Source organism: Alligator sinensis, unplaced genomic scaffold, assembly GCF_000455745.1.
Source record: "Alligator sinensis unplaced genomic scaffold, ASM45574v1 scaffold559_1, whole genome shotgun sequence".
Classification (NCBI taxonomy): Eukaryota; Metazoa; Chordata; order Crocodylia; family Alligatoridae; genus Alligator; species Alligator sinensis.
This window is the reverse complement of record NW_005842251.1, coordinates 622,656-648,347: the sequence shown is the minus strand read 5'-3', so window position 1 is coordinate 648,347 and position 25,692 is coordinate 622,656. Positions and strand designations below refer to the sequence as shown.

Sequence of the window (25,692 nt, the reverse complement as noted above, 5' to 3'; positions counted from 1 at the left end):
TTTAATGGTCCTAGGTGTACTAAACAGAGTCAGCTCCTGGAATCACTGACCATCCCATGATACACACTCCCTAGGATTCCCCCTCTCAGCATAACTAAGTGCATACCTAATGGCCCATTGCAGATATAAGTAAATTCCCATCGTTACACTGTAATCGATGCTAATACTTTAACGTTGCTGGCTATAGGTCTCTAATATCTTGCAGTAGCTTGTAGCACAGTAGCCATGTAGCTCTTTCTATGAAATCAAAACTCCTTTTTTATTATTGATAATAAAATTAGCAGCCATCGCGCATGCCTGTGACCACTCTGAAAGTGAATGCAGCTACATTTTGGGAATCCAGAGGATGGAAAGTTATAACTGAAACAAGTGGCACCTCTATTGCCAGTCAATAAGATGAAGGAGTAATCTGACTGAAGTGCATGTAGGGTCAAATATAGACTTCTCTCCACTAACAATTAAACGCCAAGGATTTTTCAAGGCAACTGAAACAACATCTCGGAGCCTTCCTTCGGAGACTGTTCTGATTCACTCAAGGAAAAACAGAACAGAGTGGGTAGGAAACATAAGTGAAATGGCACTTCAGACCGAGGGTTTATTGTTCTCATTTGTGCCTACTGGTTCTCAAAGTTAAATACCCTTTGCATTCATAATATACCTGCAGGAGTACAATGTAGGCGATGCATTTTAAATACAGGCCTTGTGTCGCCTAATGGCTGAACAGCAGTACAATGCCATTCATACAGCGGCCTGGGAAGCTGATCTTTTAAGCCTAGTTTTGCAAGATAATGATACCCTTACTGGAAGGTTAATTAATTAGAACTGACTTCAAGGATGGTCTTGTGGTTAAAAGGCTGGGCAAGAGCGCAGGAGACCTGTATTTAGTTACTATGACTTTGGACAAGTCATTTATTTTCCCTTTTCCCTTGTATGTGAAGTGGGAATAAGAACATTTCTTTTCTCCCATTCCCTGTTTCTCTTGTGTCTTTAAGTTGTAAACATCCTAGGTCACGACAAGGTTTTTACTATACCTCGAGCTGCCAGCGGGGAATAGGGTCCCGTTGAGTGGGAATAGAGTTGTGTTGAGTGGGAATAGGGTCCCGTTGAGTGGGAATAGAGTCCTATTGACTGGGAATAGGGTCCCGTTGAGTGGGAATAGAGTCCTGTTGAGTGAGGCAGTGGGAAATGCAGACCGAAAAGTGGGTCCTTGATCTATCCTACCCTGTATAAAACAAAAGACATGTAGCTACAAGAAAGAGCGAGCATAAATGAGACACCCCTGGTCAGTGTAGTGGGCAGCGGTCTCAAAACAGCAGCGTCAGGCTTGTTCTCGTGTGATTTGTAGGCATGACAACTAAAGGGATGTCTAAGGAGGGATGTGAAGGTGGACACTGGCTTTGCAGGTTTTATTTTATATTTTTTTATGGAAAATGTTTGTCCCCCAAGCCAGATCAGCCAAATCAATTCCAAATCTGTGAGTCGTTCAAGAACCACAAGTGGCCCTACAACCGGCAAGCATCGTTCACCCACACCTGGGGCTTCAGATGTTTCCAAATCATTAGGCTTTGCAGGTGCCTGTGGAAAGCTTCTGCCCCCCAGGAGGAGCGGAAAAGGGTGACCTGGCTGAAGGAACAGTCCAGGAAAATAGCCTGTTTTTTAGGGTAAGAAGGGCAATGTCACACTCATCACCACTAGCAAGGAGAATGCTGTTGGATGCAAGATGAGGAGAACCTAGAGGCAAGTTTTAGCAGTGTGAATGGAGAGAAAAGGCCAGGCTTTGAGTGCTGCCAAAATCCTGGCTGGGGCTGCTAGGCCTTGCTGCATTACAACAATAAATTACCATGCCTTTGATAGGTAGCATGCAAAACTCTAAGCCTAATCCTCCCCACTAGATCTTAATGCTTGTCTAATGTACTCTGTTGCTATCTAAACCTATACAATGTGCTCCCATTAAATGGTATAAATACAAGACAAAAGCAGATCTCAAGCAGCAGAATCTGAAAGGATTTAAGTCTAAAAGGAGAGTTAATCTCCTCTGGCGTGGGGAATTGGGTGAGTTATTTCTGTGAGCCACTGTTTTAAAAACGCCAGAGGGTAAGTTTGATTATGTTGGTTTTAAAAATGTGTCTCTTTTATTTAGTCCTTCAGAAGGTATAACAACTTTAAAGGGCAGATTTCCTTTGCTCTTAATGCCTTCTGTGTGCACATCAGCCAGATGCGGCTTCTTCCCTTGCATCTTCCTCTGCATTGTTATGGAGTCTGACCCTCCCACAGCCAGCTGCAGGTTTGGTGTGTAGCACATCGCACCTGTCCAGTGACATCCCCATCTGCTTCAACCTATCTGTTTCCTTCATGTCGCACCGGTGAGAGTTCACCTCTCTCCTCTCCATGCCGGCATCCCCAGAGCCCCACGGTACAAACATAGTTGAGGGATCTGGGTAGCAGCCTGATGTTTAATGCTTAGCATCTCCAGTATCAGGGAATACAAGCATCTCAATATTTGGAACCAAGAGTTCTAGTTTTTTGTATGTCTTCAGCATCTCAATATGGCACTAGTGCCTCATAATGCCAAATAGATTTGGACAATGCTATTGTAAAGCAGCAAAAATCCTCTCTGCCACCCTTTTGCAGGGGTTCTGCTTGCGGACATTGGTGGGAGTCACCTGGGGGAGAGTCGTGTTTTAAATAATTAAGTGCAAGTACTGTCCACAGCCAGGGTGCAGAGACTGTTGGGGTCCAGCCATCCTGAATGAAGCAGGAGATGCTGCAATGCTTGCATGAGGATGTCGGCATTTGGAAGTAACGTGCTGTAGTGAAGCATTGCACATATTTCTCACAATCATATGGCTGGAAGGGACTATGGGGCGATCATCTAATAAACCCCCCCGCTCCAGGCAGGAATATTTCTATCTACTCCATTTCAAACAAATGTACTTGAAAGCTTTCATTGATGAAGCTCCCACAACCTTTGCAGGGAATTGGTCCCAGCACTTAACCGCCCTCATTGGTAAAAAGTTCTTGCTTTATCCAACCTCAATCGCCCGTGTTGCAATTTGATGCAGTTACTTCTTTTCTGCTGCCTGTGGACACAGACAATTGATACCCATCCTTGCAATAACAGCCCTTTCTGGAGTTGAAGATGGCTATCAAATCATGCCCCCGCCCCAGTCTTCTTTCCTCCAGACCAAGTCACCCCAGTTCGTTCAGCCTTTTCTTGGAAGTCATATTTCTAGCTCTCTAATCATTTTTGTCCCCCTCTCCCCCACAACCCTCAAACTCCTTGCAGTATGTCCAATCGTTCTTGAGGACTTTTATCTGGTAAGTCTTAATATTTGAAGAGCGTGTTACCTGGAGGGAGGTCTCTTCCATATCTAAATTCTATGCGTTTCTTTGGGAATCAGGGTCCTGTCTGCTGCTAATGGGGTGTAGCCTTCGTTCTCACTTGTGCTCTGTGCTTTTTCTCCAGTTTTTTACAGAAGTTCCTACCAGAAATTTTCTTTCTGTGAGGTCCGTTGTGTTACTCTTGCACAAATATGCAGAGGAGTGCTTAGAAATGGTGGGTCTCTCCAGCCCCCAACTCTAGTACTTGGTTCATGTGCTTTCATCTTTGTAGGTTTTGGGGTATGCTAGGTGCTTTGCAAACAGAGGAGATGCAGAGTCTGCCTCCGGATGGCTTTCTTCCACCTCACGCCCTCATCCCTTCTTCCTCGTGGCCTCTACACAGGGAAACTCCCCGCATTTGAGTCAGTAGGCTCCCCCATCACCCCTCTTTGAAACCACCTATAGACTTTCCATCTTGCCATTATTCTCTTCATCTGGCTCTCCTTACTCAGCAGGCTCAGATTGTCAGGGGTTTGCTAAATGCTTCTGCTTTTTGCCTTTATCTAAAACCCATCCAAGACAACTCACATTCATAGAGTCCTGGTGACTCCAGTTGGTCGGGGTAGGAGGGAAGAGTCCTAAGTGCGAATCCCATTTCAGGATCAGCCTGTTAGGCTTGCGTTTTCCTTGGGCAAGATACAAGTTCTTCACCTTGTCCAAAAAATAACAGCAATAGATAACACCAGCCTTCGAATGCACAATGCAGAGATTCAGTACTTTTATCTTGTGCTTTTGCCCTTGCTGATTACCTTGTTGCTGCAGCAGGGAAGAGATCTGTAGAATTAAACAGAATCAAGAGGGAGGGAGGAAGAGTCATGAGAGAGGCTGGGATTTGCCCTTTCCTTAGGCTCTCGCTGCCAGTCCTGCCTCATGAATATCCCCTGCAACACGGCATTGAACTTTGGCACATCTGCGTTTGCAGACTAGCTGATGCATGTCCCAGGTGTTCAGTATGGTTCAGGCTTTTTTCCCCTGCTCTCCTTATGTTATTATGGGCCTTTTAGAGCCTTTTGGAAAGCCTTAAGAGAATGCCAGGGGAAAGCAAAACTTCAAGGGGGCTTTCAGAGGCTATTGCTGATTGCATTTATAGATGAATGAAAGCATAACAGACATGGCATATCTACCTGCTTACTACCTGCCTACCTCAGGGCTTCATACTGTGAACCATCTGTGTAAGACTGGATGCCTTGCATGTCAAGTCAGTAGCAATAGCCATGGCTTTAGTGGGCATATATGCTCATTTATGGCTCAGTACTAAGGTAGCTTGTTTAAAATGACAGACTCCCTTATCAAAAGCATGTTCTTTTAAGAGCCTTATTTTTAAATCACACGCTGACTTTTACTGTTTTGATACTGTTTTGTGTTCTGTTATTTCATCATTATTCTAGCTGTCTGCTTCCTGGGTCCAGCATCTCCAGGGCTTTTAAAGGCAGAGCCAAATCTGGGCACATCGTGCTAAGTGCTTGAGGGGCGCATAAGCCCCTTAAAACCACTTAAGCACACAACACATAAGACCAAGTGATCCCAGTCTGGGGGCAAAAGGGAGGCAGTGAGGATTTCCACAGCTTGAGAATAGTATTGTCCAGATCTGTTTGGCATTATGGGGCATTAGTGCCATATTGAGATGCTTGCATTCACTGACTTCATTTTTTGGAGATGCTGAGCATTGAAAATCATGCTGCAACCCAGATCCCTCAACTGTTTTTGTACCGTGGAGCTATGCTGCTTTACAGCAACAGAGCCTATGGCCCTGATTATTTTTTCCATGAAGACACAGTCCATTATGGGGACCGTGTATTGATCCTACTGGCTAAGAGCTATGCCAGGGATGGACACCAACTCTGCTTCTGCCTTGCTACAGGGAATGGTATCGCAATGTTGGCCCATACCAGTTGGTTGTCACACGTCCACTATGGCACATGCATTCAGCAGTCCTGTTTGCTTGCCTGGAAATTAGCCGGACTCACAGATTCACAGAAATTTAGGGCTGGAAGGGACCTCATGAGATCATCGGGTCCATCACTCATTGGGATGATCTCTGGGGTCCTCGGCGCTGCTGTACAGCTGACCTACGACCAGGAAGGAAACATGTCTACTTCTTCTTTGGCTTGCCCGCAGCATTCAAATAGGGACACATGTTAGAAATGTTAGTGAGCTGGGTGCCTATTCCTATACCTTCACTGGAAATTAAGAAAATTCAGGGATCACTCAGCAACTGTCCAATTCAGGGGTAGCAAGATATATTATCCACGGCGAGTCATGCTCTCGCTATCTCTGCAGAGATTCTTAATCTGCCTTTATGCTAAATTTTGCTCACACCCATTGCTTTGATGTAAAAAGGACCCACAGGGGAGTGGACTCCCTTTATGGCATGCCTATCACTCTTTTTTTTTTGCCATTCTCTACAGCCCTATTGTTCTCTACATCTTCATCTGAAAGTTTCGGAGAATCCGTACACCTCTGGGAACATCGCCAGCCGAGATACTGCCCCTAGCATTATCGTGGCTTCAGGTAGGAAAAGTTCTGTTTCCATGCCAGTATTGCAGTAATGCATGAACATCATATTCTACCTATTTCATTTCCATTGCACATATAAATAAAAGGATTTGGACTTGAACCTTTAATTATATTCCCCCGTGACCTGACAGCTGCCCAAGACTGAACAGAGATTAAAAAAAAAAAAAACCACAACCCCCCCAAAAAACCACATTTACCCCATTGAGTTAGCTAATTTTCCCATGTCTGAAAATGTTAAATCACTGAACAGTGTTCTCTTTGCAGGTAACATAGGTACTGAATTGTCAAACAGCGACATCAGCATGTTTGTTTCGTCCGATGCTGGGAACACCTGGAGACAGGTAAATAACATGGAAATCCCAGTTTTTAATAGTGAATATAAGGAAGATGTGTTGAGAAGGTGATCTTTGCTTTTTCTGGTTGATGGCAGAGAAATTGCTACTAAGGCTAGCTGGGGGAGGAGGGCTGGGTCTGCGCCGATTTGTTTCCAATTCTTGTTGAAAACTGAGCTGGGTCTGCGCCGATTTGTTTCCAATTCTTTTTGAGAACTGCCTCCCAAGAGGAGTAGCCACTTGATTTCTAGTGCCAACGTTTAGTTTGAGCCCAGGTTTTAATATACCAGAGTTTGGGGATGTTTTGGGGGTGAGATCTACTGATCAAGGCACTAGCATATGACTTAGGAGAGCCATTGCAAGACCCTGCTTGACACAGGCATCCTTGTGACCATGAGCAAGTCAATCTGCACCTATCCTTTTATTGGAGAGAAAAGGAGCCCCACAGGAGCTAAGATTACAGACTGCGAGAAGCTTATCTCCTATAATAGGGATCATATACATATTATGGATAGATTTTGCATCCAAATCTAATGATTTGGACTTGTGACCAGGTCCCTACCAATGTACAGCTTGACAACAGCTGCTTTGGATGGATTTGGATGGGTTGCACACGTCTGCACAGTAGCACTGGCGCACGGGTCTTTTTGGATGCTAACTGTGCTGTAGCCTAATACCGCAGTGCAGTGTACACTACAGTGTAGTGTATATGCATAGGTTTTGTCCAGCACACTACTGCACAGTGTTATTAAGCTACTGTGCAGTTAGCGTCTCATGTAAACGCGCCCACAGTGTCACGGTTTCGCTCTGATTGGATGAGCCTAATTTTCACAGAGGTCATCTCCCCAGAACCAGATCCTGTAGTGCCATTGAAGTGAGTGGGACCTTTGTTACTAACTTTACCCGGTACACCTGTAGATCAGCCCTTAAAATGTGCATGAGAGCTGCTTACAAAACACAACTTGAAGCTCCCTTGCTTGACTACTTTGGGAAAGTAGATTTTAAGTGTTTACAGAAAGCCGTAACCAATGTAATGTGGGCAAAGAGAGTCTTTTGAAATACTTGAACAAATATTCAGGGACATTAATTTTTTACAGTGTTTGTCCAACTCTTGTCCTTCTTTCTCAACTGTTCCATGCGGCCTTTGCGAGATTCGGCAAAGTGAAGGTTTCTGTTAATACAGCAAAGATCCTGGATGCAGAGGCAGAAAATGGGCGATCCTTTAAGAGGGTCTTATTGGAAACCCATTGTCCTTGACACCTGCCAAGGCAAAAGTGTCTTTGCCAATGGAGTGGTAAGCCATTGGCTTTAAGCAATTGTAACTGTGTCAGTAATAAGATATTTCCGCAAAGGTTCTGGAGGTTAATCAACATATCCCCATCTGCTGTAACCCGGATTTAAACAGCTGTGGTCTTTCCTTAATGTGAAGGATAATGTACCTAGGCATTTTTTTCTCTGTCAGATCTTTGAAGAGGAGCACAGTGTTTTGTACTTGGATCAAGGTGGAGTCTTGGTCGCTATGAAACACACATCTCTGCCTATCAGACATCTGTGGTAATTATTGTGACTGCACTGATCACGTTAGTCATGGAGCCCTTCATTACAGATTATATGCCGCCGGGTGGTTAGATCATGACTACATTTTTTAGCTAATTGCCAGAATTTGTCCATTAAGCAATTTATATGCATTCATGCTGATAAGCGAAAGCAGTGCTAGCAGTTTTGCAAATAAAAAGTCCAAGTGATGAATCAGTATAGATGTTTTGGACCCAGTTCTCAGTTATGGTAAATCAGCAAGGCTCCATTAAAATCAATGGAACTACTTTGTATTTCCCCACACGAAGAATTAAGCCCCTAGAGTCGGCATCTGAATTTAAATTTGAGGTTGGAATATGATCTTTGTCTTAATAGACTCCTGAAGAGTGTGCATGCTTGTGTGTGCGTGTGCCTTGATTTTATGGAGCTTCCAGCACTCGGCAAACTCTGACCCTTTTAAAGTGTCTCAGGTCAGCCACCCCAAAATGGAAGTGATAAAAATCATTAGTTACATTTTAAAAAACCTGGCCAGAGAAAACATCATGCTCTTAAAGCATCACTCTTAGTTTTGACCACTTAAGCATTGGCCACCACTTAGCAGGATCATGCCAGGGTGGCATGATCAAAGCTTTGATTTATGAGGCACAAAAATGAATTGTTCTTTCATTTATGCTGCCTCCAAACAAGCAGTCCTTTCATTAACCTGGATGGTAGGAGTCAAGAGCATAGAGGTATCTGTCTGTTTGCCCTACCAGTCAAAAAAGGAAATCATAGAAATGGGCTGGAAATTCTCCATGAGGTCCACCAGGAGAAAACTGGGGTATGAGAGTGAGTGCCAACAGCTATGTGCCAGAATATTTTGGGCTTCTTGCAGATGTGGGAAAAAAAAGAAAAAAGGCACTTTAAACTCAGTGCAGTCCTGCAGCCAGCCCAGCGTGTGCCCAGAAGAGGCATTGTGTTATTTGCACCTGGCTTTCCCAGCATCTATATAGATTGGGCGCTTTAGTGGGGCTTTTCTGGTGCTTTTATTTAATAGTTCATTGAGTCAGCTTTAGCTAGAAGTGCCAAAAAGCCCCGCTGTAGCACCCAATCTATACAGACACTGCAGGGCCGAGTCAAACAGGCTGCTGCGTGTGGTAAAGTGCATTTTTCCCCCCACATCTGTCAGCACCCTTGGTTTTCTGTCTGTGACCCATTAAAAGGACCTGATTTCAAAAACCAGATGCCTTTAAAGCAATGCAGGTTGACCATCCAAAATCATTAAGTGGTTTTTTTTTAACCACAGCTCATTTTGCTTTCATAGCAATTCCTACATTTTGTCTTGCTAAATATGGCAGCTCCGTTCCCTGCAGAGGACTGATGACATTTGTGCTTTTGACACTAGGTTGAGTTTTGATGAGGGGAGATCCTGGAGCAAGTACAGCTTCACGTCCATCCCGCTGTTTGTCGACGGCGTGTTAGGGGAGCCTGGAGAGGAGACTCTGATCATGACGTAAGTGAGGACGTACAGCACAAGTAGGGTGCAAGCCAAATCCAATGGGAACTGCACCATACATTTTGAATGGGGCCAGATCCTCATGTTAAGATCCCTGTGGTTGGATTCTGTGGGTGGGTTGGACCTGGAAAATCTTGTGCATGGGAGAAGCAAAGGATTGCAACTAGTCGTGCAGTGATTCCAAAAGCCATTAAAGCTTACACATAATATGACTTACAGCATCTTAGACTCACTTTGAAGAGAAAAGTATTTGCATTGACAAGCCACAGGGACATGATTTTGAGGCTAACCTGGCCCCTTGCTATCTTTAAGAAGTGGTGCCCTTTGCAGGTGAACAGTGAAAAAAAAATAGCTCTTTCTAAAGCTGTAACTCTTGATTTTTTTTTTTTTAAACTGGGAATCTGCAAGAATGGAGACATTCCTTTGTAAGAATGAATGACAAAGTGTTGCCTGAGGCTGCTGCATGAAGAATTGTGATTAGTTTCAGCATAGCACACTGCGTTTCACATGGTGCATAAATCGGTATTCACCCTGACATAAATAGTGACATTTTACCTGGGATCAGATTTGCAAAAACATGAGGAAAATTCAGTCTCGGCTGGTGCAAAGGAATCGCATTATAATCGGCCGAACTCCTGCTTCGGGAGCTCGCTGCAGATAATAGTGACACAAGAAAGAAGGTGCCTTTCAAATACAGACCTGCATCCAGATTTGAATGTAGTGGGGGCTCAGGTAGAACTAAGAATAGAGCCTGAGCTTCAATTCAATGATACTACAGTCTTCTGCATTATTCAAGAAAGCTGCTATTTGCAAATGGCAAGTCTTTTGCAAATAAGCAGCTGGTTCCATAAGGTTTCTCCTGTGCTTGAGCTTTCACCCAAAGCCAAACCAGAACTGGGATAAAACCAATCTTGTTTGGGGCCAACTCCAGAACCAAAAGCCTGCAGACGTGTTCATCACTTAAGATGCCCTTTCCAAATCCATACCCTGATGCACATAGAGTGGTTCAGATACAAAGCCCCAAGTTTGACCCATCTCTGGTAGATGTTTTGAAATATTATCTTTCCTTTATTTCCCTTTCCCCCCCAAAAAAGTGACCTTATTAGTGCTAGCCATAGAGACAAGTATTTCCAAAGTATTTGGGGGCTGGACTCGATGATCTTCTGAGGTCCCTTCCAGCCCTAATGTCTATGAAATCTGTGAAATCAAATATAAACTATCTTAGGAATCAAATTTCCAAAAGCACCTAAATGATCTTGGGGGCAAAGGGCCATTTTCAGAAATGACTTGGGTGCTTTAGAGCTCGTTGCATTGAGTTTCACTAAGATTTGAACTCCCATGTTACTTAAGCCCTTTTGAAAATGTGATCCGGGGAAAATCTAGACTGAGCCATGCCTGGCACTGCTTTTGAGGGTATACACTCTTCCTTCCTGTCCTCTGCAGAGTGTTTGGACATTTCAGCCACCGTTCAGAATGGCAGCTGGTGAAAGTGGACTACAAGTCCATATTTGACAGGAGGTGTGCTGAAGAGGACTACCGGCCTTGGCAGCTCCATAGCCAGGTAAGCAGCACTGCAACTGGATTCGAGTCCAAGCCAATAACATTACAGGTGAACATGGGCAAAGACAAAGCTCTTTCCCCCACGAACCAGATGGCTCAGAGCGAGTCTGATGAGATTCTAGCTCTGCTGTTGTATTTCATTTCAGTCCTGGGCTGGCTTCAACCTGCATGTCACCATCCCTGAGAATGTGCATGTACATGCCATCTCGTTTCATGTCTAATTGATACAAGTGAGGACTGAAAGAGGCCGGTGTTTCAGACACCTGGGCATCTTCTAGCTTGGCTTGGACAGTCACCTGGAGTGTATTTCCCACCTCACCGCAATTTCTACATGCTGCTTTTTTATTCTGGAGGGTTCGAATAAAATGTAACCCGAACCCGCTAGTTGCATAAATGATCAAAACCCCACTGCCATCTGTAGAGAAGGCTGAGAGGGGATTTTGTGGCCACCTACAAATTCATAAGTGGAGGGCAGCAAGGAATATGAGGTGCTCTATGTACCAGGGCACCTCTTGGAGTAACTAGGAACAATGGCCACAAACTGACAGAGAGCAGATTTAGGTTGGACATCAGGAAGAACCTCTTCGTGGTAAAGGTTGCCAGAACCTGGAATGGGCTTCCAAGGGAGGTGGCGCTCTCCCCTACCTTGGGGCTTTTTAAGAGGAGGCTAGACATGCACCTGGCTAGGGTCATCTGACCCCAGCGCTCTTTCCTGCCCAGGGCAGGGGGTCGGACTCGATGATCTGCTAAGGTCTCTTCCAACCCTAACGTCTATGAAATTATCTTTTTTTACAACATCAAAGTATTTGCACTCATTTATAGGCAATTTGGAAAATTTTTAATAATTAATAGAAAATCAGCGTGGCTTGCCTTAGACTTACCACTCAGATGAAAGACAGACTCAATGCCTTAATCTAGGAGTGCCAAACTCATCTGGCACCGTGGCATGGGTGAGTAGTATGTGGGCTGGATTGCACCTACCCCTGCACTGGGTACAGCATGTGCTCCGATACAGCCCTGTTGGACTGCATCCACACACTGCATGCAGCACAAAGTCCTATAGACAGCATTAGGAGACAGATGATAGGACTCTGAAGGCAAGCTACAGCTTGCGGGCCATAACTTTGACACCCCTGCTCTGTTCCAAGCCAGGAGCTACATCTTTTGGGGGGTGTAAACCAGCATGACCATACTGAAGTCAGGAGGGCTAGAGACAGAAATTATGCATAAACCAGTATAAGTGACTGGAAACAGTTCAAACTTGTAACACAACAGAAGTTTAATGCACATAAACCACTTTAATGGTTAAAGATAAACCTGGATGGATGTAGTATCAGACTGAACCGATTAAGGTTAAATCAGTTTACTGAACTTCTGTCCCAGATCCCCTCCAGATTCAAGTTAACTCACAGCCCCCCAGCACCCCAGGATGCATTGTACCTCCCCCACAAACCCTCTTGCAGGGTAGGTGGTTTAGCCATGGTCTAAGCTATCTGCCCCAGCCAAGCAGGGAGGTGTTTTTTAGCACTCCCTCTAGCCCCCGGCCCCTACCTTCTGGCCTGGGCCACTGCAGGCATGTGAATCAAAAGTGAATGTGTGTTCAGTTGCTTATCGGTTCAATCTACGCAGCTTAGACTAACCTGCGAAGACTGAATTAATTCAGCGTCGGGCTTGTTGACTGTCTGTACTTAGACACTGTTCATAGCTTTGGCTGGCTCAAACAAACTGAGGGCCAGAACAACAGCTGGTGCAAAATGATGAAACCCATAGGCTGTTTCCTTCAGCGTTTCAGAGAGGAGTTGCATGCGACAAGCCAGCCAAATGTATTTTGTTTATTCCTTTCTTTGCTTGCATATGCCAAGGAATACACGGTACATCTTGGAGGGTGTCTGGTTATGAGCACACAGAACTATTAAAGGAATAGTGCCCTGTAACCTTGCCTCTGGATTTGGTTGCTATTTCGAGTGCAAGTCAGAGCCTTCTCTTCCCTGATTTCCCCAGAGAGAAAATATTTAGCAGGATGCTTGATTCCGTGATGAATAGACATCTCTCACAGCAAGTGTCTGAGTTCAGTGCACAGCAAACAATGCTCTGAAAGCCTGAACTCTGGATCTATGCTGTGTATTTACGTACGAACAAGTTACGCTGTTCCCAAGAGCAGGTTAGTGAAAAAAGCCGAGAGAAAACGGGATGGCGCTGAGTCTTCTGCCCAGGGATCAGTCTGTATTGGCAATTGTTATGATCTCTAAGACGTGCCTGGAATAGAGTCCCAAATCCAACCACCTTGAGTTCAGATTGAGATCTGGATCCACACATGAAGGATCAGGGCTAAATTCTCTGCTGGTTCAAATTGACACTGCTCCGCTGACTTCAGTCATGATCTCTGCACCAGTACCCACAGCCATATCTCCTCAATGCACTCTTCAGTGCACTGCAACCACAGCCTCACACCCGTGAGATGGTAAAAATAATATTGAGGGTGTGAGGACTGACTGTTTTGATTCTCTTTGCAGGGAGAAGCATGCATTATGGGAGCAAAGAGGATCTACAAGAAGCGCAAGTCAGAGAAGAAGTGCATGCAGGGAAAATACGCCAGGGCCATGACATCAGAACCATGTGTCTGCACAGAAGCAGACTTTGACTGGTGAGCAATGCATATAAGACAGATGCAAGAGGCATGCTTCTCACCATGCCTACACATAAGGCCTTTTCTGTCATAGTAGGCTGGACTGTCCCTGTAGCCGTGCTGGTTCAGGGAATATGCAAGGAGCAAAGCTCCTTTTGATTATTGGACCAACCGTATAGCTGAGAGAGTTTAGACAAGCTTTGGGTTGCAGTGTGACCTGCGGAAAGATGGTCTACCGTCTTTCCCGACTGTCTCTGTCTTCAGACAGAGGAATAGCCTCATAAGATTGGTTCATTCATTGCAACACGAGCAGGAAGAGATCTGCCTACCTGCCTCATTGTGTTTATCAATAACATGTCAGGGAAAGAAAGAGTCTCTCTTAGAAAAGGCACTTTTAATTTTCACCGAGGATCACCATTTGCAAAATGCCCTGGGAAAATGACACATCCACTAACTGGCCAGCCTGCTCCATGTCTTTGAAGCATCACCCACTATAAGCCTCTCGGTCACTGCAGAGGGGGAACCTGGCCATTTTTAACTCTTCCAAGTCCAGCTTTGAACAGTCTCCACCAGAATCTGCCGTTTGGTTCATTGGCCCCAAGCACTGTAATACAGGTCCTAAGTAGTTCAGCAATGACAGTCTCCCCTTGCTATAGGAATTGCTCCAGGGACACGACGATGTTGCTGTTTTTCTTTTCTCTTTTTATGTCTGCAATTCTATTGATTTTTCTGTATTGAATGATGACAGCCAGTAAATGCCAAGGCACACGTGCATAAAAGCAACTTGCCCTATAAAACAACGCTGAAAAGCCTTGATAACCCACTTCAATGGTTAGATACCCACAGAGAACTCTGCACAAAAAATGGAGACTTCTGGAGTATAATATAACAGGGGAGAAAGAGTCAAACCCTCTTGCAGCAAACAAAAGAGAAAAGATGCAGTTAATTTTCCTGGGCACTCTTGCCCGCTGTCCTTGTCTGGAAATGTCTTCCTCGGTGTTGGGATTGGGATTACGATTGGGAAACACCCTTGAGATTGAAATTAAGATAGGGTATTTAGGCACAATATGGGTCTTTGCATGGCTTGATATTTCCCCCACATAGGGGTCCTGATTCTGGACTGCACTGTGGTCTCTCGATGCGAGATGCTGCGGCTAGTAAAGCGACCAAAACGCTGGCTTGCATCCATAGATGCTTCTCAAGCAAATCCCGGGACGTCATTCTCCCCCTGTACTCGGCCTTAGTGAGGCCACAGCTGGAGTACTGTGTCCAGTTTTGGGCTCCACAATTCAAAAAGGATGTGGAGAAGCTTGAGAGAGTCCAGAGAAGAGCCACGCGCATGATCAGAGGTCAGGGAAGCAGACCCTACGATGACAGGCTGAGAGCCCTGGGGCTCTTTAGCCTGGAAAAGCGCAGGCTCAGGGGTGATCTGATGGCCACCTACAAGTTTATCAGGGGTGACCACCAGTATCTGGGGGAACGTTTGTTCACCAGAGCGCCCCAAGGGATGATGACTAGGTCGAATGGTCATAAACTACTTCAAGATCGTTTCAGGCTGGACATAAAGAAGAATTTCTTTACTGTCCGAGCCCCCAAGGTCTGGAACAGCCTGCCACCGGAGGTGGTTCAAGTGCCTACATTGAACACCTTCAAGAGCAAACTGGATGCTTATCTTGCTGGGATCCTATGACCCCAGCTGACTTCCTGCCCTTTGGGCAGGTGGCTGGACTCGATGATCTTCCGAGGTCCCTTCCAGCCCTAATGTCTATGAAATCTGTTAAATCTATGACTCTGTGACTCTATGTGGTTTGAAGAGCCAGATCTTCCTATTAGGGATATTGTTGATTGCTGAGGGGTTTTGTGGGTAATGTAAAGACAGTAGATTGGCTTTCTGGTACATAGATGTAGAAAGAGCATGCACCAGCTAAGGAGGAGTTTAAGAAATGCACAGATTGCTGGATGGTCCATTAGGCAGCACTACCATCCAAGGCATACGTTTGAAACCTCTCTTTGGTGTCACAAACTGCAATTTACTATGGACGCCGATCTTTAAAATTCCCCGTAAGGACCTTATGAGCTCTCTCTCTTTCCTTTTCCCTCTTGCTCTCTTTGAATCCCTGAACAAGTTTTCCTCCACTCCTGTCCTACTCCTGGGTCTGAGTCTGTTCTGGTTCTGGCCTTGAGCCCTCTCTGGCTCCCATCGGCATACACACGCACACATTTTTTTTGCTCCTTGTTTCCACAATATTGATTCGGTGTCTTAGATTTTTTCAATTTAAAGAAATACAAGACTGATACGAGTCCTAGGCACAGCCAGGTGGAAACTAGGAACCAGGAGATGAAATTTTCAAGAAGAAATAGATTTATTTCTTTGATATTTCCTCAAAAAAAGTATAAAAAAAAGAAACCCAAAGTTCCCTGAGTGAAAGGCAACCAGACAGATGCCGATGCTGAAGTTGTCTCCCGGGGTGATGTTGAAGTGCTGAAGGCACCTGCTGAGTTTTCAACACCCCCAGGTCCCACTGAAATGCATTGGAACAAGTGTTGCTCAGAAACAGGTTTTGTTTTGTGTTTTCCTGGGAACCAGGCCAGCATTGCCATACAGTTCATCCTCTGTTATCTGAACCCAGGATTATCTGAATAGCAACATTTTTATTTTTTGGTTTTTTTGACTCAGGGTTGCTGTTGCAGAACAAAGTGTTCTCTTTGAAGCGTCACTGCAGTTAATATTGTTGAGTTGAGTTTGGCGTGGTTTTATGCCCCGCATCACATCGATCATGTAGCACTCTCCACAAGATGCCTTCCTTTCATTGATCCCAACTGAATCAGCTATTGAACAGCTTTTCAGCAGGTGCTTTCCAAAGGGGTTTGGAGAACTGAGGATGTATGATCATCATTGAAAATGAGGTTGGACAGTGCACAATTAAAGCCCTGAGGTGAACAATGCTGCCCGGGCAGGTGAATGGACTTGCCAGCCTTCAAGGAGCTTGCTAGCTCTAATGACCTTGACTTTGTATAACTCTAGGGCAGATTTTGTGATTCCCTTTGAGCTTCCCTTTCTCTTAGATTTCTTTGCTCTCTAGAATAGGATTTGGATGTTATCAGTTTTAGCCTCCATCCTGGTGCATCCCAGGATCCTTGGAAAACTCTAGTTGAGCAGCGATAATAAAAATAATTAGCAAGCTGTTGCATGTTTTCAAGATAAAAAAGGAATCAAGTTTTACCTGGGTGGGTCAGAAGGAGAGCATAAAACCAAAGAGAAAGAAATGAGCTACCGACCGAAAGCACAGATGGACTCTGAGGATGCAGACGGTCTCCAGTTTGCTATCCTGCAGGTGTCACAGATGCTTGGTCCCCGGGTTGTTGTGCTAGCAAAAGTGAAGCCTGCCTCAGCGGCACAGTGCTCTCAGTAATTGCCTTGATGAACTCCGAGCAGCTAGATTCTGCTTCCCTCCACTGGGAGAAGCAGCGCCAGGCAAATCAATGAGGGAACTTCTGTGCAAGCCGGCAGGTCTCTGCAGGGCCCTTATTCATAAAAGTGAGAATCAGTCATCCTGCCTGCCTCATGCTCTACAGTGGTCCTGCAGCCCTCCCTGCTGGGGCTTAAGCAGCCAATTACTCCCTTTCAGTGGGGATCAAGAGGAGGAGGAGGATTAATAATCTGCATATACCTTAGGACAATGCATAGAAGCTCAAGATACAATTGTTAGGAAGTGATCCTGCAGCATTCAAGGAAACGAGGGGATATTTTTCCTTGGGCTTGAAGGCAAAGTGATATACACACATTGCAGAAGATAGCCTCTACTTAATACATGTAAGGCATCTCTTTGTGGTTTGCTGCCAGGTCTGCAAACTAGGACTAATTTGTTTTTATTTGCCGAGTTTAGGACACCTTAGAGTAGCAGGGGCGGGCAATTATTTCAGGCAGAGGGCCGGTTCCTGGGTTTTGGCCAGCCATCAAGGGCCGCATGACAGGCAGCCAGGGGTCAGATAAATATGAATTTTCTAAATTTTTTAGGGGCCCCGCGGGCCGGAGAAAATGGCCTGGCAAGCCACATTTTGCCCACGCCTGGAATAGCTGCTCCAACCATTTTGCTTTGGTAAAATACAAAATCATGTGCATGTGTGTGCGCACATGCACATTTGTCCCTATAAGTAAGTGTGTGTATGTGTGTGTGCACGCATGTGCCCCTATCTAAGCATTGCACATGCAGTCAGAACACAAATACACTTTAGGAGATTATTCACAAGCCTTTTATCAAATGTGTAAGGGACATTTCAAACTGCTGCCTCACCAGGAATCGTCCTACATCAGGGAAACTGCTGGACCAAGAGCGGGTTGTTTATTGTCTTGCACCGCAGATACAGGGATCCGCGTTTGAACTCGCTGCAGCCGTCTCCCAGTCGGGAGCATGAGCTCTCCTGATAAGGAGCCTCACCTGTAATTGGCTAAATAAGAAAACAGCAGGGGACAAAGGCAGAGCTGTGGATGCTTCCCGTCGCTTGCATGGTCTGTGGCTCGCAGCCAGAGGGCAATCGTGCTTCAGAAATGATGTGGAAGGGAAGCTGAGGGGAGGTCTCCAGCTATAATCCTTCCTAGCAACTGCCTAGAAACTAGCCTGTACTTATGTATTTGGTTAGGTAAACGGATTGCAGAGCTGCTTGCATGTTATTAAAGAATCAATTTTCCACTTTTCCTTGCATTTCACTCCTTTCCAGAGCCCTGTGCATTGCTTAGCAGTGTCTTCTCTGGACCAGCAACTCTCTGCTTGGGTCAGTGCTTTCGTTGCTCTAGGCTAGGCCACATCCACTTCCCTTTACTTCATCTGGGTAGCGCATGACTCCATTTGCCCTCCCAGTGGGTCTGATGCCCCTTACAGTGCCAATCTAGGTGCTCCAGTTAGAAATTTGTTAGCTTTACCCCGGCAGTAAAGCCTTCCTAACCCTGCAGGGGGTATGAAAGGGGTGTGCGCGCCTCGGTGATGGAGTAAGACGCCTCTCAGCTTGAATAGGGGTGTCAGAATCTGGTCCTTTATTGGGATGTATTAAGTAGCACCGGCTGGGTGTTGTGGCAATGTCAAGTCAGGGGAACCAGCAGCAGGAAGGAAGGTAGAGGGCAGAGATGGGTTTGAAGAGCAGGTGCATGGTGTTACTCAACCAGTCCCTGCGGCTTGATGGACTATTCCTCATTGTCCTCTTCATGTTGCTGTAAAGTCCCCTCGCCTTTCCCCCTTGCATAAACCTTGAGCCTGGTGATCCCTCTTTCACCACACATGAAGATGTTCCAGATGCACAAGAGGGCCCTTGTTTGCGTGTTTCTGGGTGCAAACGTCACGACTAGTTCTGAGAGGGGCAGGCCCCTCGTGATGCCCACCTCGCTGGGGGCATCTGACCATAGCGGTCTTTCCTGCCCAAGTGCAGAGGGCCCGGACCTGATGATCCATAAGGTCCCTTCCAGCCCCTAAAAACTATGAAAATATGAAACTATATCTCATGGCAGCGAGTCTCAAACTGCACGTCCAGCACCTGTGAAAGCTGTGTCTCCTTGCAAGCATCTCCCTGTTGGTCAGCAGTTTTGTTCTTCAAACCAAATGTACCCGTCATGGCAGCTCATGGCTGTTGTAACGAAGGCCTGTCCCAGGGGTGGCCATGGCATCTCCCGGTGGCTACTCAGCCCTTGCTGTACCCTGGTCCTCCCCTTGTGTTCACTCACCACATCTTGATTTACTTAGACCCTGGAGTCAGATAGGAGTGGAGGAGAGCTCGTTCGGAAATCCCCGAGGCAGCCTCCCTTTCCTTAACGGTATGAGTCTGCTCTGGTTCTGGCCTTGAGCCCTCCCTGGCTCCCATCTGCACACTATTCTTGGGTACTTTGGCACCGGACCCTTCTGGTGCTCCCCAGGCACCGGACCTGCTGTGGTCCCATCTCTACTGTACTCCCAGGTACCTAATCCTCCTGGGCCCTGAGTGCCCCCCAGGCACTGGACCTTCTCTATTGCCACCTCCATTTTACTCTCAGGTACTTGGTCCTTTTCTCCCCCTTTTACCCAGGCTCTAGCCCTGCTCCAGAGCCCTGGTCCTTCTTCCAGGCTCCATCCCTACTCCTGGATCTGTTGGGACCTCCTCCTGCCCTTAAACCTTCCCAAACCTCCAGCTGTTACTGCAGGCTGTAATCTCCTAGGTGCTATTCAGCAGCTGCAGCCATCCTGCCCAGAACAAGTCCTTTCAGCCAGCTCCAGGCCACAGCTGCCTGCCCAGTTCCGGGCCTGGGCTTATATACTGCAAGCCCAGCCCCCTTCTGCGACATGTGGCTCCTAATGGTCTCCAGCCACACCTGCAGCCTGCCTGCTCTTAAAGTAGCGGGAGCACCAAGCCTCCTGCTACAGCCGTAGACAGAAAAGGGATTATTCAAGGTTTACAGAAATCATATGGACAGCAGGATAGAGGCTTTGATCTGGACTCTGTACTCAGTGGGAGGTCAGTATATGGAGTAGAATACAAGGATGGTGCATTTTTGAGGTTCCCTATACTAGGTTGAAAGCAAAATGCTGGCTTTTGTAACAGCTGGGACTTTCTCAAAGCATGGGGTTTAATTCCTAACTCCTTTATGTTGAAATATGTCTTTCTTCAAAGTCAGGTATGCATGGCTTAGGAAAAAAATAGAAACCAAGTACATAGCTCAACCGCTGTAAATAAAACTGAGAAAGTGGAACTGAAGAAAGTCATTAAAACATACAACCCCTTAACTCTTCTCCAGGATCACAGCTACTCTGAGCACCCGACACAACCAAAGTGCTTATCTCTGATTAGTCTCACACTGTGATGATATAGCTAGGTGAACCATATAGACATATGGAGCTAGAAATGACTGCTCCCAGTTATGACAGCTGAGCTTTGCTTAATGGCCAAAAAGTTTGAAGGCTTAAAGGTGAAAAAGCAAGTACCATTTTCAATTCCTGGCAGCAGTGACCCGTGTTATTTAGTGAGCTGGTTAATGCTGTGTTCAGGTGTTAAATTGTCTCCTGATTTTTGGAAGGTGTGAGTGCAGCGATCTATGGACAGGGTTATTGTCTGAATGTCCCTACTTGGGCACGTTCATACTTTGCAATGGTGCTGTAATAGTTTAATCTGAATTTAAAGCTTCTCTCTGTGTGTGTTTGTGTGGGTATATGTATGTGTTTAAGCCACAAAGTTCTTTTAAGGGTCTTACTTTTTCCCTTGCACTGAACCTTAAGTGAGCTTGCAAAAGAGTTTTGGGGTTTTTTTGTTTTTTTTTAAACTTGGTGGTTCTCTGGTTTTTGGGTTTTTAAAAAATTTGCTACCTACCAGTCTTTAATCCTGGATAGGTCACATTATGACATCTGGAATCTCGATTCAGGGTGTGGATACAGGTTTCCATGCCATAAATTGATTGTAATCTGCAGTAAAATTGCAGTAGGTACACAACCTTGCATTAGTATAATTTTCCTTTCTTTGGGGCCGAGTTCCCCCCTTAGAAAGTGAAGAGTGCAAATTACCCTGGTGCACTGTTAGTCTGTCCAGTCCCCAGTCACTTTTATCCCAGAGTATCTCTTTGCTCAGTGCAGACTGACTCCCCTGCCCTCTAGTAGCCAGATGCTGCAACAGCACCTTCTCTACCGAGCCAACTTGGTCGTGCAGCTTGTTTGCGAGCTGCTTACCACAGAGTAAAATCTGAGACACAACTCAATTTCTATGGAATAATTTGTGTCCATACCCTCCTTCTGCCTCCATTTATAAAAGCAAAAATTAGATTAATAGATTCACAGAAGTTTAGGGCTGGAAGGGACCTTGTGAGATCATATGGTCCAGCCCCCTGCTCTGGGCAGGAAAGACTGCAGGGGTCAAATAACCCCAGCAAGGTGTGCATTCAGTCTCCTTTTGAAGATCTCCAGGTAGCTGCCTGCACCACCCTGACTGGGAGTCTGTTCCAGAGTCCTAGTTTCATAGTTGTTAGGGGCTGGAAGGGACCTAACCAGTGGTGATGCGTAGGGGGTGCATAGGGGTGCACATGCACCCCCTGAGAGTGCCGGTGCACCTCCTGACCAGCCACACTCGCCACTTAGGTGATGGACAGGGGGGCAGGTGGGAATGCTGGTGCCCCCCTGCAAGCACCGGCCGATCACTGCAGCCACTCCCAGAAGCAGCCACAGCCACTCCTGGAAGCGGCTACAGCAATTGGCCATTATGGGGTCGGCAGGATCCGCCATGGGGATTCCCCCCCTGGGAAGCGAGATCGGCCATGTGCCCCGCCTAACTAAGGCGACACCAGTCACCCATGGACCTAACAGGTCACCAGGTCCAGCCCCCCTGCACTTGGGCAGGAAAGACTGCCAGGATTAGATGACCCCAGCAAGATGAGCATCACGACTTTTTTTGAAGATTGCCAGGGTGGGTGACCACCTGTACCACCTCTGGGAGGAGCCTGTTCCAAACCCTTGGCACTCGGCTTATAAATGAAGTTTTTCCTTATATCTATTTCTTCTCCTGCCCTGGGGGGGGCCATAGTGAATAGATGCTTCCCCAAGCCTGGTCTGGTCACACAGTGTGACTATTCCAGAGTCTGGTGACACAGATGTGACTCCTGTGGAGGTGAGCAGTGTAAAACCAGCAGAAGGTGGTTTTACACTCAGCTACGGTTTCTACATTCATTAAATAATTCTCTTTAATAATTGTCTAGCTGTCACTGGTGAGCACTTCGGCTCTCTTTTGAGGCTGGCCCTTGTGTAGCTTGCCCTTGCCAGTTCCGAGCACCAGATGCCTAACACCGGTGCCGCGACTTGATTGCAGTTGACTTCTGATGCACCCTCGTATTCAGATTTCAGTTGACTAGATCACGCGACGCCGATCCAATTGACACTAATGCATGTTGATTGCAACAAAGCCTGTTGTGCTAAATTGTAGGCAGCAATTTATTGTCATCGACAGCACTCTGTGTGCATCAGACTGCAGCCAAGAAATTCATTAGATTCCAAGACTGCAGAGGTGAAAGAGGTGCCGGTGCATCCTGCGAGAGATATGGAAGAGCAATTCATGTCATTTACTAGTATGATATTTCTGTATGTCCTTATCGAGCCAGCACAGCCTTGCAGAGCTAAAAATGTCACAGTAGAACTTCTCTGCTTAGAAGAACTTTTTTTCTGCCCTGAAACATCACATAATTTCACTGTGTGACTTGGAGGAATACGACCCAAGCAGAGTGAAACCTAGTTAATTCAGACTCCTTCTGTCCAGATGTCTGGGTACTGTACCCAAATGGCTTCAGCAATAATCAAACTTGCGGCAAGCGTATGTGTGTATGCAGGGTTAGAAATCATAGACCAATGCTGCTGCATTAAATTGGGCTTTGAATGCTGAACCCCTTTGAGACAGGCTTCACTGCTTTGTTTTTCACCTAACTGATTAGAGCACATGCTGTGTGTACAGCACTACAGCTTTTTAATTACAGTGACACATGATAACTCAGGAAACAATGTTGCAGCATGCTGACAATCAAATTAGGAAGGACCATGGTCCCATTTGTATATAAATATTTGTTTTCTCTAAGCAAATCAAAATGGAGTTTCTGCTCATTACACTGCATTTCCTGTAGCCCTTGTATTCTCCTTCCACTGCGGATGATTAGGGAAGAACATGGCAGTGTTGGATAGAAAAAGTGTTTTCTTCCAAAGCAATTAAACAATATTGAGTTAGGAAATAGGATCCTGGAAATGGAATTACAAATGCTAAGGACAGAAAAGGACAGAAAAGATCACTTTAGGTCCCCTAGTCCATCACTTGGCTGATACGGGACTGCTTTCTCCTAGCAGGATTATTTTTCAATTGCTTTCTTGAATCCAGTTTTAAATATCTCAACCACAGGGGCTTCAAACATATCCTCGGAGAATACTCTTTCAGAGTCAGATCGACATTGTACGGACATAGTCAGCTTAATTTTTCCTTTGCTCAGTGTCATCTCTGCACTCTCAGTTACTGCTTTATAGATCTCCCATCAGCATTTCTCTCCTAGGTTCAGAGGGGAGCAATGCACGTGGGATAGAGCTTGCTGAAATTCAGTTGCAAAAGTTTGATGAGAAATCTTGTTAGCATTCTGACTAAACGGTGGTGGAAACTGTGGATGGTTATTTTCCCCCCACATGTTTGGTCCAGCGATAAAGCCGTTCAGAATGCTTTAAAAGTTTCAAAAATGTTGAAAACATTTGCATTGATAAGAATCAACCTTTTTTTAATGTTAAAGCAGGTAAAAAAAAATTGACAAGAGTGTCACAGTGTCTGTCTGCCCCCCCCGCCAACTTTTTCATCCAGCTTAGGAACTTATAGCAAAATAACCACTTTATTCAAAAGCTATTGTTGCTACAAGAACACATTGACTCTCTTTACTCATCCCGTTTACAAAGAAGCAAGGGGTTTGGAGTGACATCTTTTATTGGAGCAACAGTGTAGTTGGGAGAGATGTTTGACAACCTTTTGGGCAAAGTGCCCTTCTTCGTGGCTAGAGCAGAAGTAAGTGCACCCAGAAGTGTTTTTGTACTGGCTGTGGATGAATTCTTTAAGTTGAATTAGATGGAATAATTCTTCCAGTTCACTACCTGTTTAATATCTTCTTTCATATTTCCCAGACCATCACGGCTATAGCAACACTCCAACCCTACTACATACAGTTTATAGGCAGCCCGATGCCTTCTAGGTGTGTGCAAAATGGGCCCCATCTGATTTGGCTGAAATCAGGAACAGTGATTTGATTCGTAGATTCGGATCACTGTCCCCGATTGGATTCGACCGAATCCAAATCTGAAGATTCAATGTTGATTCAGAGAATCAGAGATTTGGCCATAGACACCGCTTTAAATGTTTTTTCTACATACCTCGAGGCACCAGGTGTGGCTTGTGAACACTGCAATGCTGGGGTGGATGGAGCATCCCATAGGAGCATGGGGGTCCCCCCTGCATGCTCGGCGGCAAACCTTGAAGTGGACTGGAAGTATTTCTGGTCCACTTCTGGGTCCACCGGGGACCACACGGGGCACCCTCCCTACGTCTCCCCCAGCTTGGCATTTGGCAATGGGGGGACCCCAGGTGCCCCCCCAGACCCAGGAGGCACCAGTCACCAAGCCAGGGGGGCACAGGGGGGCCCCCCAGCATGCTCCCCAGTAGACCCAGAAGTGGACTGGAAGTGCTTCTGGTCCACTTCTGGGTCTGCTGCCGAGAGTGCTGGGGAGCCCCCCACCCCGCGCTTCTGTGAAACACTCCATCCACCCCAGCATCGCAGCATTCATGACCCGCCTGGTACCCAGAGGTATGTAGAAAAAAACATTTAAAGCTGTGTTTATGTCCAAATCACCAAATCTTTCCAAATCTCTCTGAATCAATTTGGAGGGTTTCGATTTGATTCAGAGAGATTAAAGGGTCTCCTGATTCAATTCGGATTTGGAGATTCGGTCACCGAATCGGGCTGAATCTCCACTGAAGCAAATCAGGGACTGAAGCTTCGCACAGCCCTAATGCCTTCCCCTGCCTCTTTCTCCTCTCCTGTTTCCTTCATTTCAAGGTCATAAGCCTGTTGCAAGATGCTGCTGCTAATTATAATCATGATGAACACTGATGTTTTAAGTCATTTCTCCTCCTTGAAGTGGCTGTTATCAGGCCACTGTGTACAAAGAACTGGCATTTTACAACACCAAGATCTCCCGGGAAGAAGATTTTCCACAAAACATTCAAATGAGTGAGAGCATTGTGGAACGGATATGCCTCTTTAGAAAATCGTAATGCTTAATGTTAGAATATTTGTAGTATCACAGTAGGATGATACAGAGACACTATCTCAGTAATTGTCCAGTTACGGTCCAAGGGGAAATTAATACGAAAAAAATAATTGCCACTTTTCACCAAAACAATCCTCACCCCTTTCCGTCACACAAATTTACAGTAGCTTCTCATTTTCCAAACTAATGGAAACCAATCTTCTGTTTTTCAGTACCAAACAGCTGCAGCTTTCCCAGAGCTATAAAATTTTGTTTAGGTCTTGTGTGAAATTATGTCCAAAGTGCCTCAATTGGATTATTATTTTTGGTTTCTAAAGTCTCGCTGAGCCATCAGTGATGGAAATTTGCTTTGATTTCTGTTCTTCGCTATTTGGGGCCCAGATGCATACCCAAGAAGCAATGCTAGACCAAAGAGTCAGCGTACGACTGATAATCCACAAACCACCTGGACTGAAAACGAAACGA

General features: G+C 45.8%; 1 protein-coding gene across 1 annotated transcript in view; it reads left to right on the top strand.

Annotated features, from left to right (window-relative positions):
* Positions 1-25,692, top strand: part of LOC102387945 (VPS10 domain-containing receptor SorCS1) — a 292,562-nt gene that overhangs the window by 209,183 nt on the left and 57,687 nt on the right. Inside the window, exons 11-16 of the mRNA XM_006027558.2 lie at positions 5,790-5,892; positions 6,163-6,239; positions 7,693-7,784; positions 9,151-9,258; positions 10,705-10,822; positions 13,335-13,465. Coding sequence (XP_006027620.1) covers positions 5,790-5,892; positions 6,163-6,239; positions 7,693-7,784; positions 9,151-9,258; positions 10,705-10,822; positions 13,335-13,465 — 629 coding nt within the window. The remainder of the gene's footprint in view (positions 1-5,789; positions 5,893-6,162; positions 6,240-7,692; positions 7,785-9,150; positions 9,259-10,704; positions 10,823-13,334; positions 13,466-25,692) is intronic.